Source organism: Manduca sexta, chromosome 8 (genome assembly GCF_014839805.1).
Source record: "Manduca sexta isolate Smith_Timp_Sample1 chromosome 8, JHU_Msex_v1.0, whole genome shotgun sequence".
In the NCBI taxonomy this organism is placed as follows: Eukaryota; Metazoa; Arthropoda; class Insecta; order Lepidoptera; family Sphingidae; genus Manduca; species Manduca sexta.
Window position 1 is genome coordinate 8446196 of NC_051122.1, and position 15906 is coordinate 8462101.

Genomic DNA, 15906 nt, shown 5'->3' on the forward strand with positions numbered 1-15906 from the left:
CACAATACTTATTTACACACTACGCTGCCACCTTAATTGAAGGAGCACACCTTTAAAAACGCAACGAGCCCGAGTGTATCGGAGAACAAACGCAAATTTATTCTGACCGGAGTTTTTTCGGCATCTATTAAATAAAGAAGTCGAGGAGAATGCTAAACAAGGTTGAGCGGCCCTCGCCCTGCGAGTTTTCCACTTGAAGTGGTGTGCGGGCGCGACCCCGGCGGGCGGTGTCACGGGAGGGAGCGACATGGGGGTGTTATTCAGAGTGGCTTAGATAAGGTAAGGAGGATGAAGAGGCGAGATGCGCGGCGTAATGAACCGACTCCCGAGCAGTTTTTGTGTGGTTCGGGTGCCTAAATTGAATATTAGGCGCGATTTGAGAGCGAATGAGCGGGCGGCTGAAATAAATCCGCGGTTATTATGTTACACAAACGAGATTGTGGAAGGGCTCGCTCTGTTAGGCTTAGAGTCGCTGCTCAATTTCGCGGCGGTGTAAATTGGCGGTCGTAAACTCGGTTATTTCAGCGGAATTTAGGCAGCCGTCTAGAAAATAAGTTATGTTTCACTGAATTTATACAGCGGTAGTGAGTTATATGCTTGGATAGTTTAGGTATAAAACATATTTAATAATTTAACTTTGGCCTTTACCATTTTGAAATGTAGTGCACACAGGTAGCTTGCAGAAGTCTAGCGAATATTGAACACAAAAAAGTATTCGAGGAAAAGGTAACAACGTATTCCACGATTTAAAAATATTCGTGTATTGAAACAGCAACAGAATTTCTCAACATAGCAAAATAAACATTGGACTGATGTATCGGAAAATCAAACACACGCCGTTGGATGTTTGCAAATAAACAACGAGCCGGTTGCAACTGTGTGATTCGCAGTAAAAGCTCGGACAAACGGCACAGAGGCACGGCGAGGCACGGGCGAAGCAAGGAGCGGAGCTGTAAGGTGACCCCCCTCGAGCGCTGAGCTAGGTCGCATCCAAGACGCGTTCGGTTTATGTAAACTTTATTACTGAGTGCAGTGCGATGCGCGCCCGACACCCTCCCGGTCCCTCGTTTCAAATTGTAAGGCGCGCCAGAGCATTACTCAGCTCGCCGCGTGTTTGCAGTTTGCACAGATCGACAGCGCCGTGAGCGGACTGCCGAGCTGCCGAGCTCACGAACACTGCCGCATCATATCGAGGTCACGCTCCAAGATAAACTCTTTACGTGCCATACTTATACGCTTGCTTGCATTGCACTCCGCCCCTTGCTCCGACACTTCAATTGCTCTACGATTCGACATTTGTTAAACGGATTGAATGGTGAGATTGTGGCATGTTAAAAATAAAAATGTAGTTTTATTGTTGCTTAGAACTTAAAATTTGTGACACATAAATATTTGGTAAATATCTTTTTTTTTTTTTTAATAAAATGTTCATATACGTAAATAATTTTGCCAATTAATATAGTAGAAGAGGATGTGAGCAACATGAGAGCTGACGTCATGTGAGAAAAGCCATTATAGAGACAGCGCTATTTTAAAACGAATACTTTCGACTGAGGAATGAGACTGCTAAGACTAATTTATGAATAGCAAACATTTAAAGACAAATTGCAAAATAAACACGCTTAAACTATTTATCCAGCATAAATCTGTGATAAAAAGACAAAAAAATATGTTCGTAAAACAAACGCAGAGAAGTAGGTTAAAGCAACAAAGACAACGCTATAAAGTAGCGGGGGCAGGTATCGATTCGTATGCATTTGAGTAGGGAGAGCGACGACGGCGGCACATCTGTGCGGTGCGCCGCTGCGTTCAGCCGAGCACAACAAGGGGGCGCCACCCGCCCACACCACGCCACCACCGCCGCACCACCGCCGGCACCGCTGCCACGATAGCCGACATTCGCAACACCTCGCGAACGACGCACTCCGCTCGCGAGCGCACTTCTGCATAGGGCTGTCCTCAACTACTATTTTGTCACATTTTGTTTTACGACTCGTAAATTATGTATTAACATATGCACTGATTGGTACGAACGACCGGATCACAATATTTAACTTATTTCAGTCTATCTAAACTGAAATAAGTCTAATCAATCATCTTAATAGTGATGTCACGCGTCTGTCTGCTTAATAGTAATGTCAAATAAAGGTGAATGACTCTGCAGTAGTTGATGAGCAAATCATTGCGATAAAAAACAAAGGGACTTTTTATTGATTCGTAGTTGTGTTGTGAAAATACGCACAATTTATAAAATCAATTAGCAAATACCTAGTAAATTCAACGGTTATATCTATATCTACATTTCCAAGAAAAACGAAATCACACCCATTTAATAAACAGCTACACGCTAATATTTCCTACTTCACATAAAATTTATCATACGCTTAAACAAACATTTTACACTCAATTATCAGAAACCTGGTAAAATGATTAACGTCAACACATAATATTTAATGCTGGTTGGCGCGTGACAGCCCTGAAGCACGGGGTGCCACTTGCACCACCCACTTGTTTCAGTCAGGAGCGTGTTATGAAATCAACGTGTTCGAGCGTAACACTGCACTCCACGTTCATGTTCGTATTCCCAAATGGAAAGGTAGGTGCGCTCCGCTCGCCGCTTGTTGCCAACATTTTTCAAAGCGAACTTTTCAACGTCATTATTTTAACTCTTACAATATTGCCAATATAACTTAGTACTTACATGTCGCTCTTCCGCTGAACTGATACCTGAAACAAAATAAACTACATTAGATATAGTTACATTCATTTCCTTTATTTTTAATGTCAAATATATAATTGATATTCAATGTGCCATCATAATAAACATTTCTAAGTTTGTATGTAACAGATAAGTACTAATTTCTATGTTCGATAAACTTATTAAACTGAAGAGCTGACCACAACGTGTCAAGTACACTGTGCAGACCACACAGGTCTTTGTGGTTATAATTGTTTCCATCTGGTAAGTTTTAAAAGAGCAAGTGTCATATTACTCTATCGCGGCAGGTATTATGAGATAAATAATGAACTATGAAGTAATGCACTGCGGTACTAGATGTTGCTCACGGCTCTGTTCACTTGTGTATTTTTCGGAGATAAATGGCTATGCTTATAATAAGTATAACAACCTAGAACATGATCTATTCGTGTGCTAAAATTCATCGAAATGTGTTCAGGGGTTCCTTCTAACAAACATTCAAATATCTTCACAAATATTTGTAGTTATAATAATTAATATTATGGTATAACCTTTGGAATAAAAGCAAATAAACATATTCGGTCACATTCACTATGATTTAAATTTTGAAATGTTCGAAGACATCTTTAGAAACAATTTCCGCTCGCGCTCTTCCGAGCGTCAATATAAAATACTTGTCGATTTGTGTTTCCACTTTACAGTTGTTTCAATACCGGCGAGGTAGATGCGTCAATACCTGAGCACATTGTATTGCAGATATTATTGTACTGTATGAACGAAGAAGGGCCTGTTCTTAACAAGGCTCTACGTCCATGTTTTTGCTATTTTTTTTTAGTGTTGTAGTGCAAAGACATTTTTTTTACTTCTTTCATTATTAATTTTCATAATATGTAGTGATATGTTGCACTTTAATGAAAGGCTTCTCTAATAAATTATTTATTTGCTTTAGCTTGGCTTCGTTTGTCCTATCACATCATGGGACTAAATACGCACAGCACAAAGTTCATGGATTAAATGCGTGAGTATATTGTGTTTGTGTGTGATTGTATAGTATTGCTAAAAGTCCCCAAGTGGGTAACAGACGGCGGCATAATTGAGCAGTGGGCCGAGCACCGCGGAGTACCGCGTTTAAAGTGATAGATGAATATTTTACACCGCGTCACGACGCCCACGCGGTCGCGCGTCTCATACGATGTAATTTGTTACACCCTGCCTACACTCCATTATCATTTCCGTATGAAATAGTTCACGGATTATCACGTTATGGGTAAAACTATGTTTGATTTGTTATGAGCTGGTGATATTAAAAGGTGATATATTGGTTTAGTTACAATACACATCCGGAATGGTAACAATGCGTCAATTTCTTTGGTTAATACTTATAAAACAAATTAAATTGTTTGTTTAGAATATTATAATTTTGATAACTTGTTATGGCGGTATATTTCGAAAATTACACGTTTGTAAATGTTTATTTAAGCATTGGACCAATATTGAAACAAAATAAATTCTGTTTAAAATTACTGGTTTCCGAAAACAGCCTTTACCAATATTTCTCGGAAAGGTATTGGCTGGAACGCGTTGTGTACATATTTGATGTAATGCCTACACCACCTTCACGTCAACGTCAGTGACGTCACGACGGAATTAACGTCGCCTCGTCACGTCACGAGGATCAGCAAATGCTTTTTGCTCATTTGCGGTCGACAGCCAGTGAGTGACAACGCCATGCACAATCCAACAGAGAGAAACTGATCAAAATTTCAAGAATAGTACATAAATAGACCAGCGCACAATAACAAGAAAGTGATGCAGATGCGAAACAAACTATACATCGCATTCTTATCTGAGTACATGTTCAGTGTGCAGTGTGCACGCGTACAATTGCATACGTCAACAGGCGTTATCTGGTTGGGTTGTTCCGTTGTCGTCTCCGCTCCGTATGTAGTCGCAGCCAATCCTATTACTATTCACGAGCTGTACATATGTACTGCACATGCGAGCAGACGGTTTATTAGCGCTGCATGCATTGCCACAATTAATTTAAATGCAATAGCCCCAATCATTGACCGGCTATTCAGCTGTAGTGCGCACAGCGCGTCGTCCGCTACACGCATGAATGCACCGCTGTGCACACATCGCTCGGAAACAATTACAATCACGTCATAACCGACTAATTAACGTTTCGTTACTACTTTGCACTTTATTATTATTCATAGATGGGACGTGATCGTTCCGAGGGTGCTGAGGGGCTTTCGTCGACGCTCGAAGCGTTCAGGCGTACGTTATTTTAATGCAATGTTGGAATGTAATTTAGCGAACATTAAAACGCGACTCGTGTGTCGGCCCGCGACCGCACACACTCAAGTCACCCGCAAAATTACGTTACTAATTGACTGAAACACGCGACGCTCACACCGGCAAGGAATAATTAATAGAGCGCGGGTAAGGTGAGGGCTAGGTGGGAGGAGGGGGCCATCTGCGCGGTAACTCTTACATCAGTACACCGATAATGGCACAAATTAGCCGGGGAAGTGGCGGGCGCGCGCCAGGGCGCCGGGACGCCGGGCCGCGGGGTGGTTCGGGGGGCGCTAAGCCGGAACATCCCGGAGCGCAGATTACCGCTTGCTTTTGTAATTAACCGGAGCGACGGGCGGCTTCCAAATCCATTTCTGTGTTACATTTTCATTTGTGGCTCGCTCGTGCCCGCGTCGCGCAGGGATTACTCGCGCTGCCGTGAAACAGAAAACCCACCCGTTGTTTGCTAGGAATAATTATGTTATGTATATCACCAATTATAAATCAGCCATTTATAAAGCCTCTCGAACATTACTTTGAAAGAGTCAGAACCGGAACTTCCTTTTTACATTTGTATCTATGCCCAGATAAGCGCAAATCCGGAGAATTGACTTATTCATACTCTCAAAGCAATATCGGAGTCGGAGCCGTCAGCGATCCGAAAACACGCAAACAGCGAGTTCAAAAAGCCTCTCGAAGTCGGTAAATATTGAAACAGAAGTGGGATCGGAGACGTCAGCCGCGGCGTGGGCGGCGCAGCCTAGTCGGCGAAGGCGGGGGGCACTAATAGTCTCCAGTGGCACACGGCAAACAAGACGAATACACAAACACACGACAGTCTCTTAAAATATTCATCTACGTATCGAACAGCCACCGCGCCGGTTTGCTTAAATGTGATTTGCTGCTACATACATAAAAATATCGTTCATTTCCCTACAGACTGACGACATATTTACAACATGATAGGTACTATTATACTTAAAGTGAATATTGAATACATACCGTTTCCTTTATCGTCAGGTCGGTGGAGGTCAGGTGGCTTGGCTAGTACTGACAGAGGATGATGGGGCACGCCGAGGCCCAGCAGGCCCGCGGGAGGGAGCGCGCCCTGGCCCAGCAGCGGCAGCGGCGGCGCGCCGTGCGCGGGCAGGTGAGCCGCATGCATCTGCTGCAGAAGCCGCGGCAGGTCGGGCCTCTGTTGCTGTAGACAACAAACAATGTTGGTCCTACAAAACAATTTACAAATCACCGCAGATAATATTTCATTACACGCTACTTTCGAGAGTGAATAATTGAAAGTGCAGCACAATTTTAACGAAAATTGTACATGCTACTAAATAAAGCAATGCTTTTTAGTTTCGAGTGTCGACATTCAAAGTGGATTGGTGTGTCACCGCGGAGCTCTGTGCATTTTTAAACCGAAGCGGAGCCAAATTAAAAAGTCCTCCACGCCACGGGGCCCCTGCGCGTCGCGATATTTTAAATTTTAAATGAGAGCTTTGCCGGTGGCAGCGGCGACTGAACGAAATTGATTACTCCTTCTCCATTATTCCCCTTTTTCCACTTTTCTCGTTTTCGCGCACTTGCCGTTCCTATATTATTATTATATACGCAGCAGGGGGCCCGCCGCTCGCTCCGCTCATGGACTCGCTGCCGCTTCTCGCTCGCGCCGCTCTGCCAAGCTTTTTCCGCTCGGATGGGCACGTTCTTTTTTTAGCCGCCGAAAATTAATTGGATTTTCGCCGAGGGTGGAACATATTTTTTATTGGCCGCTCACGGCTGTGATTTATTGTGTGTCAAAAGGTGGCGAGCGCCACTTAGTTGCGAGAGCTTTTTTTACAAAACACGCTATTTTAATTTTAATCATTCCCATTCGAGTGTTTGTGCGTTTTGACGAAGTAGTACAATTAAGGCGTGTATTAGTGATTGGATTGTTTATACGACATACGATTTATACATATTTTGTTTTTTATTTTATACCTTCGTTAGTTTTAAAATTTGAATTACATAATATTTTAAGTGTTCTATTGATCTTTTATTTCTAGGTTTTGAAATTGGAATTATTATATTTTCAACCTTTGCTGAAAATACCTCTAAAACCACAATGTTATTGGAACATGCTGACCATCTAAAACTAAAAATCAACATAAACCATCAACTAAAACCCATAATCGATATTACTATCATACATCCAACAGATCCCAATACACATTACCATACAACACAGGCATCACAGTTGATCCGTCGCGAAAGAAAAACACATAAAGCGTGCGGCAAGTCGCGACATATCTTCAGACATTACGGTGACGGTATTCCCTGGTTACGTCGTGAATCGTGATCACATATCGCTTTCGAGTGCTCACACGGCTCACGCCACACGCCTCCGCCCAGTGTTACCAGCGGCAAACAAATTAAAAATCTATATAATAAAAACTATGAAGAAAGTTTATATATTTTTTTTTATCTCTATTATAGCACAATAAAATAATATAAATAAAACAACGCTAGATAACGTACAGTAAGTGTAGTGGAGATAATGAACAAAGAGGACGAATACGGTAAGTATTTCCAGAATAAGTCTTGATTAATAAAATGCGATAAAAAATATGCTCTAGTTAAATGGGTAATGTTCCACTAAACATTGTCGATAAATAAATAACGATATGTTTAATAAATATTAATTTCCGCCTAGACGATAGCGTGGTATTATTAATCCTAAGATTAATAAACTGACAACACATTTAAACGTTCTTAATTCAAATATTTCCATTAGACTAATAAAGCCAATAGAAACCTTATAATATTTAAACATTAAAGACCAACGCAAAGGATAAAATCCTTGAATCTGGCAACACTGCTAACACCTCTGTCTCACCCTCCCTCCCGCCTGTTATGAATGACAATGCCGCGGTGGCTGGCAGATATTTTTTCCGGCGTACATATTTAGACGTGATTAAATGACGTCGATAGGGTTTCACCGGGATTAAAACTCGCTCCCCTAACGACTTTCCCATCCGTTTACTTATCTCCCGACGAACTTTGGTGTTTACATTAACCGCAGAATTAAAGTTTGATTAAGTTTCGTGGTGAACAAGGGAGTATTTTTTTGTATGTATCTATGCACGAATGTATTCATTTCTTTGTATGACAGACTATTCTAGACGTATTATAATTTAATTAGATATAATACGTATCACGAGAATTGATTGTAATTTAATAGTCGATAATTACATTTTTAAATTACTCGAAATGACTTTAACAATAAAGTTATAATTGGACGTATTTTAATGGCAATTAAATTGTCATCATGATATGTTAAAGTATGTCAGTAGAGGTTAGTTGAAAGTGTTAAATTGTTTGTGTGGGTGTGTCTGAGTAACAGACGAGGCTCCAAGAAGCTTTTGTCACTAGAAAAATGCTTCACCGCGTTAGGGTTTTCGCGGCACATTAACCACGGTCTATACATGGGATTATATTTAACATTTATAAATGAATCGGCTACGTCAACCGCAAACATTTTTGAGCATAAATTTCAACAGCCAAATGTTTTTTGTATATTTTGCAAATACCCTTACATAATAATGTAATGATCACGGCGATAAAACCTTATATATGAATACTAATTTTTGCCCGTAGCTCTGCTCGCGTTTCAAGACTATGATAAAATGAAGCCATAGGACCCATGTGTAATGTAGCGAAAAAAAATCTAAATCAGTTACGTTAGTATTTTTTGAATTAATTTATTATAAACAAACAAACAAAACACAAATAATTTCTATTTATTATATTAGTTTAAATTAAGAAATATTGCGCGCATTACAAAATTTAAGAGCCAACAAAACCAAAGGGAATTTCATACCAGTAATTTTCAATTGAAAGAATCCCCCAAATTATGACCTTCGAAGGGGCTAACCGCCCTTATGTGAATAGGGGAAGTAAACAGGATTATTCAAGTTTTATTTGTTTCAGGATTAATAATGCAATAATAGTAAAAATAATATTTTGTACGGACAATAAAAACCCTTAATACGTTTTACCAAAGCCAACCATAGAATAAATAACAGGTCATTGGCTTTTTAATCAGTCTTACAAACGCAATAACATTAAAAAACAGTTTAAACAATCAATGAACGTATTAAAAAACGATCTCTAATAGTTTGGGCGTTTAACTAATAATAACTTAAGTAACGTGTAATTTCGACTTAACGCGCAATTATTTATGTTTAATAGTACTTAGGTATTGGGAGAAGGAAAGTTCCACAGTAACACGGTTAAATAATTAAGAGTCAGTTAATTGGCGGTATGAGGAACATTAAAGTGCTATTATGAGGCAATTGCCTTAGAGCCTTGTCTGGTGGGTTTGGATTATTATATTCTATAAATCGGTAATACCTTATACAATAGTATCTGAATAATCTATTTTCATTTCTTTGTCGTTTCTTTATTTAGGTATTGTTAACTACCAAACGCATTAAGAAACATTTTCATTTATAAACTTTTCTTAATATAATATATTTTGAGTAAACTTTCAAGTTTTCACACAAAACAAGCCGTATCGTGTTAATAACTTAAAGTTAGCAGTTGGCAATAATTTACATTAGAATGCACATAAACCCGTTTACCCGCCGCTGGCAGGTATCAAACGACGTAAGCAAGAGGGAAGTTTATCGAGACAGATTAGGGGGTGAGGGATAAGGAGGGTCTCACGCACCATTAGCCGGGGGTGTGCGGGGAGCGGCGGCGGAGGGAACAGTCTCCGTCCGCCGGCTCGACACGCGATCCTACACGTGTTACACTTTCAACATAATTGCTTCTAATCATATATTATTCAACTTAAACACAGACAAAAACATCAATGAATACGATTTGGTAAAACCATTGCCAATTGTTAAGGAGACATTGATACACTTTATTTAAAGGCAATGTTTATTATTCGATATATAATGACAGCGTAACGATCCCCAACGCCGTAATTTTAATTAGGGGAAGTCTATGAAAACCGGTATAGCTGTTGTAAAAGTGATTACGTAATTTCATTGAAGGCGTCGACAGAGCGGTCCCTAACTGACTTCCCGCGTTGAAAAACATGGACCGGCTAAGCGACGAGAGAAAAGTTAATGCGAGGCGTCGCGCGCCCGCCACGTCTCTAAGTCGCAAGAAACGCCGAGGGCTTGCAATGCAATATTTATCACCCACCCGCGAACGTGTCGGGGAAAAAATGACAAATTCATGTCACCCGCCGACGCGCCCCGCACCGTTCGCCGATTTATTCTGCTCGTAATTTTTATCAAGGGGCGCGAGACCCGGCGTAAACTAGATAGAAATGTTTTCACGAGTCGCTTGTTTATAAAGCCATCGACGAGGAAACAGATAGGTACGCTCTATTTACACGACGAATGCTCGTGTTTGCACACCTATCTCGAGAGATAATGTTGCATAAACTTTACACACATTATGAACTTGTTTAAGTCGCTGTTATGTCTCTGATTTATATTTTAGAGTTAGAATTAGTGGTAAATGTCTGATTGAGTCGTACAGTTTTGTCATAATGCACGTTCGTTATATTTTATACTTCATTATTTTCTTTAAGTCTAAAATGAGAATTTCTGATATCAATTGTGGTGGTTAGAGCTCACCCTTAAGTTCGGTGACGCGGAAATAAAATCGGAGCAAAGAGAAATAATTTACCCGCAGATATCGTCGCGACAACTCGCCTCTCCCGGGTTTTACGTTTATTGACGACTACGCACACTTCTCTAACACAATAGAGAATTATTTTGTCACGTTATGTGTCCCCCACGAAGCCGTGATTTTATGGGGCTCGTTATTTGTGTTTAGTTCACCGGAGCGAGAGTAAGTTTTTGTTTTTGGGCTCCAGATTTTCTAATATCATAAATTACATTTGTAGATATTAAAATCACGTGATATCAAAAACTTAAAAATTTGACATTGGGCATGAATGTTTGTGTTTTAAAGGATCATTTTGTATGTTAAGTGATTTTAATAGGCGGGCAAACAGTCCCCAATTCGAGGAGTATTCCCTCTTCACAAATCGTCGCGTGGCTGGATCGTCGCAAATCAGACGGAGTGAGGGAGCGGGCGGCGCAGGCTACTCTCAAGGGAGAGCCCTTTTGATCCCCAGCTGACCCGAAAATAAAAAAGGTTCGTAATAAAAAAGGTCCGACATACGGAAGGTGGCACCGCTTTTTTATTTAAATTAGAGTGTTTTATAGAGGGAGGGTGATATTGCGTTTTGCCGGTGTCTCAGAGGCTGTTCGGTAAGCTATAAGCGCACACGTACGTAAATCCTCGCGCTGCCGGGTGCGAGTTCGGTGAACCCCCAATACTACTTTGAGATCTTAAGGTATTTCCTTTATTCTCCGGGTGTTTCCGTTCTATAATAAAAGGTTCTTATGTTGTTCAACAAAGTAATGATTTTCGTGCCTCGCGCCCCGAACCATTCAATGAAAGGACTAATAAAGAATGCTTTTTGTTATCCAATGCCGTTGATGTTAACACCTCGCTTGTGTGATTTTGTAAGTCCAGAGTTGTTATAGTATGTGTGTTGACGCGGTCGTTTGACAGATGAACGTGGATAGTTTTAGGCGCGTGATAATTTTGTTCACGTAACGTTTAGTGTTTGAGTTGTGATTTGAGTCGGTGGCGGAGGCGGCAACATTGTCGTTACATGCGACGTGTTCGAGTTGGCCGGTCGCCAGCATCGCACGCTCCACGAGACTATCGGCCGCAGACAGATGAGCGACGATTGAGTTCCACGGGTTTATTCTTCGCCCTCATTACGTTTAAAGTGATTTATTTTCGTCGCGGTTCTACTCACGAATTCCGAACGGCAACCGTTAGCACATAGCGAGAATAGGTCACACTAACGACTTGGCATCAGACTGCAAATGAGCCTATTGAAATAATAGACGGCAATGAAGTCCTCACGAAGTCTCTTAGTGTTGGCAAAAAAAAAATATTAGAGTATTGTGAAATTAGTTAGAGATGCTATTTGAGGACAGATCCTAATTCGTAGCGTTGGAGGTGTTAACGTACATCACTTATGTAAATTATAGTAATTGTGGATGTGTGGCGGACATCACAGGAATCGGAACGGATGGACGATGCGCACGCGTTGGCGAAAAACAGACGCTTCCAATTATCAAAGACAGTAATACCAGTGAACGTGCCAGACCGTCGTGTAATAAAATTATTTTCTGAAATGTTTCTAGTTTGTAGCAATTTTATCAATAGCCCAGCATTGGATCACGGCCAACTCGTCTTGCGCGGCTTAGATCGTTTAATTAACGAGCGTCGAACTTTCGACCTGTTGAAAGCTGTGCTTTTAGAGAATCAACTTAATTTACACGTAGAGCTGCTTGTTTAAAATAAGTATATTCCTTTAACTTTTGAATAACGATTTCATGTTAATTAAGTTGGACATTATGCATTAATATTGTCTTATTAAGCAGACATCTGAGTGCAAAATTAAAACAGTAAAATTTAAAATATAGTGCGGCCATGTAAAATTATACAGCTATTTAACATATCGTTGCAGAGTGAATAAACAAGATGATATGTGGGCTTGAGCGACCTTCCAACCGTTTAGTAGTCGTCCAGCAGTCGAATAACTTAGCAATGACAGGCGTCACGGCGAGCCGCCAAATGTTTGGACAGATGCCACACACACGCCCGCTGGGCCGCTCCGCGTACCGTGCACATTACAATCGCGGGATTATCAATCACGAGATTCCGGGAACGTGAATGTCTACACGTGAAATGCTATTGTCTCTACTCTGCGTTTACGGGAATTTGGAAGCAAAAAATGAGGTTAGTTGTCGGTTGATTAATACTAAAAGTTGGTCAAAAAGAATAGAGTACGTACATTTATGATATTTTACAAGAATTCGAAGTCTGTGTTCACTTTTGCCACGATGTCGCAAAAAGCATTAGAAAAAAAATTCTATCTAACTTTAGTATCTTAGAAAATCCTAGAACTTTGGAATCATAAGGCTAAATCGACAACCTGTATCAGGAGTCAAGCGGAATTAAAAAACATCTTCTCTACTGTGTAAACAAAACACGTGTTCAAATCGTCTTCACGTGAAATATTATCTACGCGCCGAACAAATTAATTTTCTCAAACGAAAATTTTGTACACGTTCCACGAAGCCAAAAGAATTTGATAATAACGCTTTGAGAATTTATATTTATTTTTCGTGTTTGTTGTTGGACCGCGTCCTAACTGTTACATTGAAACGAGATTAATATAAAACACGGAATTTCATTCAAAATATATTACTGCCAGCTTAGTATCTTTAAATTGGGCGATAAAAATATATTATTAATGTTTCAAGGAAAAATATACAAATATTTACCCCGATGATGGCGTTGAGTTCAGTCATGGTGACCTGCTTCGCCCTCTCGACGGCCGACGCCACCTGCTGCTGGTGCTCTTGAGACAGGAACGGTAAAATCTGCGCTATTATCGCATTTAACCTTTTTGCTATTTCCGTCTGCAAAGATACAAAGATATTATTTAACAGATACTAAAAGCGAGAGTGCAAAGTGTATCAATAAAACCATAAAGATAAAGCATCGCCCCCAAATGTCACGGCGATACCAATTTATAATGTCAGTGCTCACACTAACATAGATAACGGTTATATGAAGACGATGTAATGAATAATTAAAGTTCAGCAATCAACATCTTTGAATAAAATCAACATTAATATTAAAATAAAGTCGGCCATAAAACGAAACAACCGACCGCTAACTGTGGCGAGCCGTTTTACATACAAATAGACAACCGAAAATGTTTCCACATTCCGATACAGATTAAATTCAATAACAACATTTATAATTAGTTGATAAGCCGGTCGGAGAGCAACAAATAAAATTAACACGATAAACAATAATGCAAGCGGTCGAATGAAATGATAAATCGCCACCGCGTTACCGAGCCGTTCGTATTTATTGGCTTTGTTCGTATTTTACGTTTAAATGCACATTAATTTTATTCGCAGATTCACACTGAATCGACGACGAATTAACATAATTGAGTGTATTATTATATCGGCTCCTGTCAATTGTAACATAAAACAATTGGACGGCTACAGTTTTATTTAGTTAAATTATTGAACTTGCCGTATTGGCAAAGGTAATTAATTGTTGTTCAACCAAGTGGTTTATACAAAATTGTTTCCTCGCGGCTTCACGCAAACTAATGATGTGAGCCGGCGAACTTAAATCAAAGTACAAGATGGAAGCACTTATACGATGAATATTGTGTTTTATATGAACACGAAAACAATGTAATATACATAATATAAGACTTTGTAGTGAACACAAATTCTTGCCAATTCTACAACGCCGTCTGTTTCCTACAGTCATAATATTGATCTTATAAGCCTATTTATCAAGTAATAGTTGATTTTACATTGACATTTATGGCCTAATAAATACTCGGTTACAATAGTTAGTAGAAATATTTGTGCTTCAGTGCCAAATTACGAGACGGTTCTGAGATTGCCTATTGCTGTTGCAAAGCTCTACGCCTACGTTCCAACTTGCAGTGTATATAACAATTATGTAATTGCTTTTTGGCAAACTATAAGACAACCGCAAGAAATATTACATACAAATTAACCAACCAATTAAATAGCAGATATTTTTATGTTCGAATTTATTACGCAATTATGTCTCCCGAATGTTTATAATTCTGCCTCAAATGTAAACCTTGGTATTCGATGTTTTAACGTCAGGCCTGGTGTATTTATCGTCTCAAAATTATAGTTTGTTAAATAAATTTGTATTTATAAATGTTACAAAATGATGTCTTGTTGTGTATTCTACGTCAAATAGAAAAACATGTACATTCTAAATTAGCTGTTTATATGTCAAATAACAAATTTAACTTTTAATTGTTGTTAGTATTTTAACACAAAGATTTACAATCCTCCTCATCATTTAACGTACTTGTAGGAAAGGGTAACAACTTTTGGTAGACTAGGGACTTATTCCTATTAGTTGCGCCGATAATGATAGATTGGCTCAAGTATGTTGGCTATTTAAACCACCTATATTCTATACTCAGTAGATTCACAAACAATGTAACTAATCGGTAAGTCGTAACACTCTTGATATGTGACGTAGTTATTCTTTAGTCATAGGACGATAAATTTGGCTCCCGCTCAGACCGACAGACCTAGTGTCGACGAACTGCAAACCCACATTTATTTAATGACACTAGCCATCCCAGTTGGTTAAGATAAAGCAATGTACAACTCAACTGGTAACATTACAGAACAGCGGATGATATTTGTGATCAAGACAAAGAATCTCCGTTATTTAGATAAACATCTAAGTTCGTGACTAGCGGTTGGCGGTGGGATATTAGTAATTGCATACCTATTTCCAATCCCGTCATGCCAATACGGCGCGCCAATAACTCATCGTCTCGTTCTTTTGAAGAGTGACGGCAAATCATCAATTGTACACGCCGATTTAGATTTTGTAATGTACGGCTTCGTAAAATAATAAGCCGGTAGACAAATTGTGTTGGCTAATGCGATGATAATGGTTTGTACTCGCTGTCGGGTTTGAGGAAGTAATTACGTGTAAAATCTTAACGACAACGGGAAACACTGCGCGGAAAAAACGCCTTTAGTAATGGATATTGGAATAATTATACGTAAAGGTTATATTAAATTTTTTAAACTATATAAAATATTAAGCGTTGAAACACAAATATCGTAAATAACTATCCATCTATCCGCTTGAGTAAACGTAAAAATAAAACATAAACCAAGACGAATAATATACTAAACACTATAATAAACAGGTGTGCACATAACTACAAATATACGTAAAAATGTGCAGATGTTCAGAAATAGCTAACAAAATATGGT

General features: G+C 39.5%; 1 protein-coding gene across 2 annotated transcripts in view; it reads right to left on the minus strand.

The window, feature by feature from the left end:
* The window catches only part of LOC115440075 (protein groucho), a 57443-nt gene that overhangs the window by 14857 nt on the left and 26680 nt on the right, over positions 1-15906 (minus strand). Inside the window, exons 5-7 of one of the 2 annotated variants that reach the window (XM_030164232.2) lie at positions 13375-13512; positions 5999-6197; positions 2702-2727 (exon numbers count right to left, since the gene is read on the minus strand). In XM_030164232.2, the coding sequence (XP_030020092.1) occupies positions 2702-2727; positions 5999-6197; positions 13375-13512 (363 nt within the window). Of the gene's footprint in view, positions 1-2701; positions 2743-5998; positions 6198-13374; positions 13513-15906 lie in introns of both variants that reach the window. The other variant, XM_030164231.2, reaches the window with a different exon arrangement.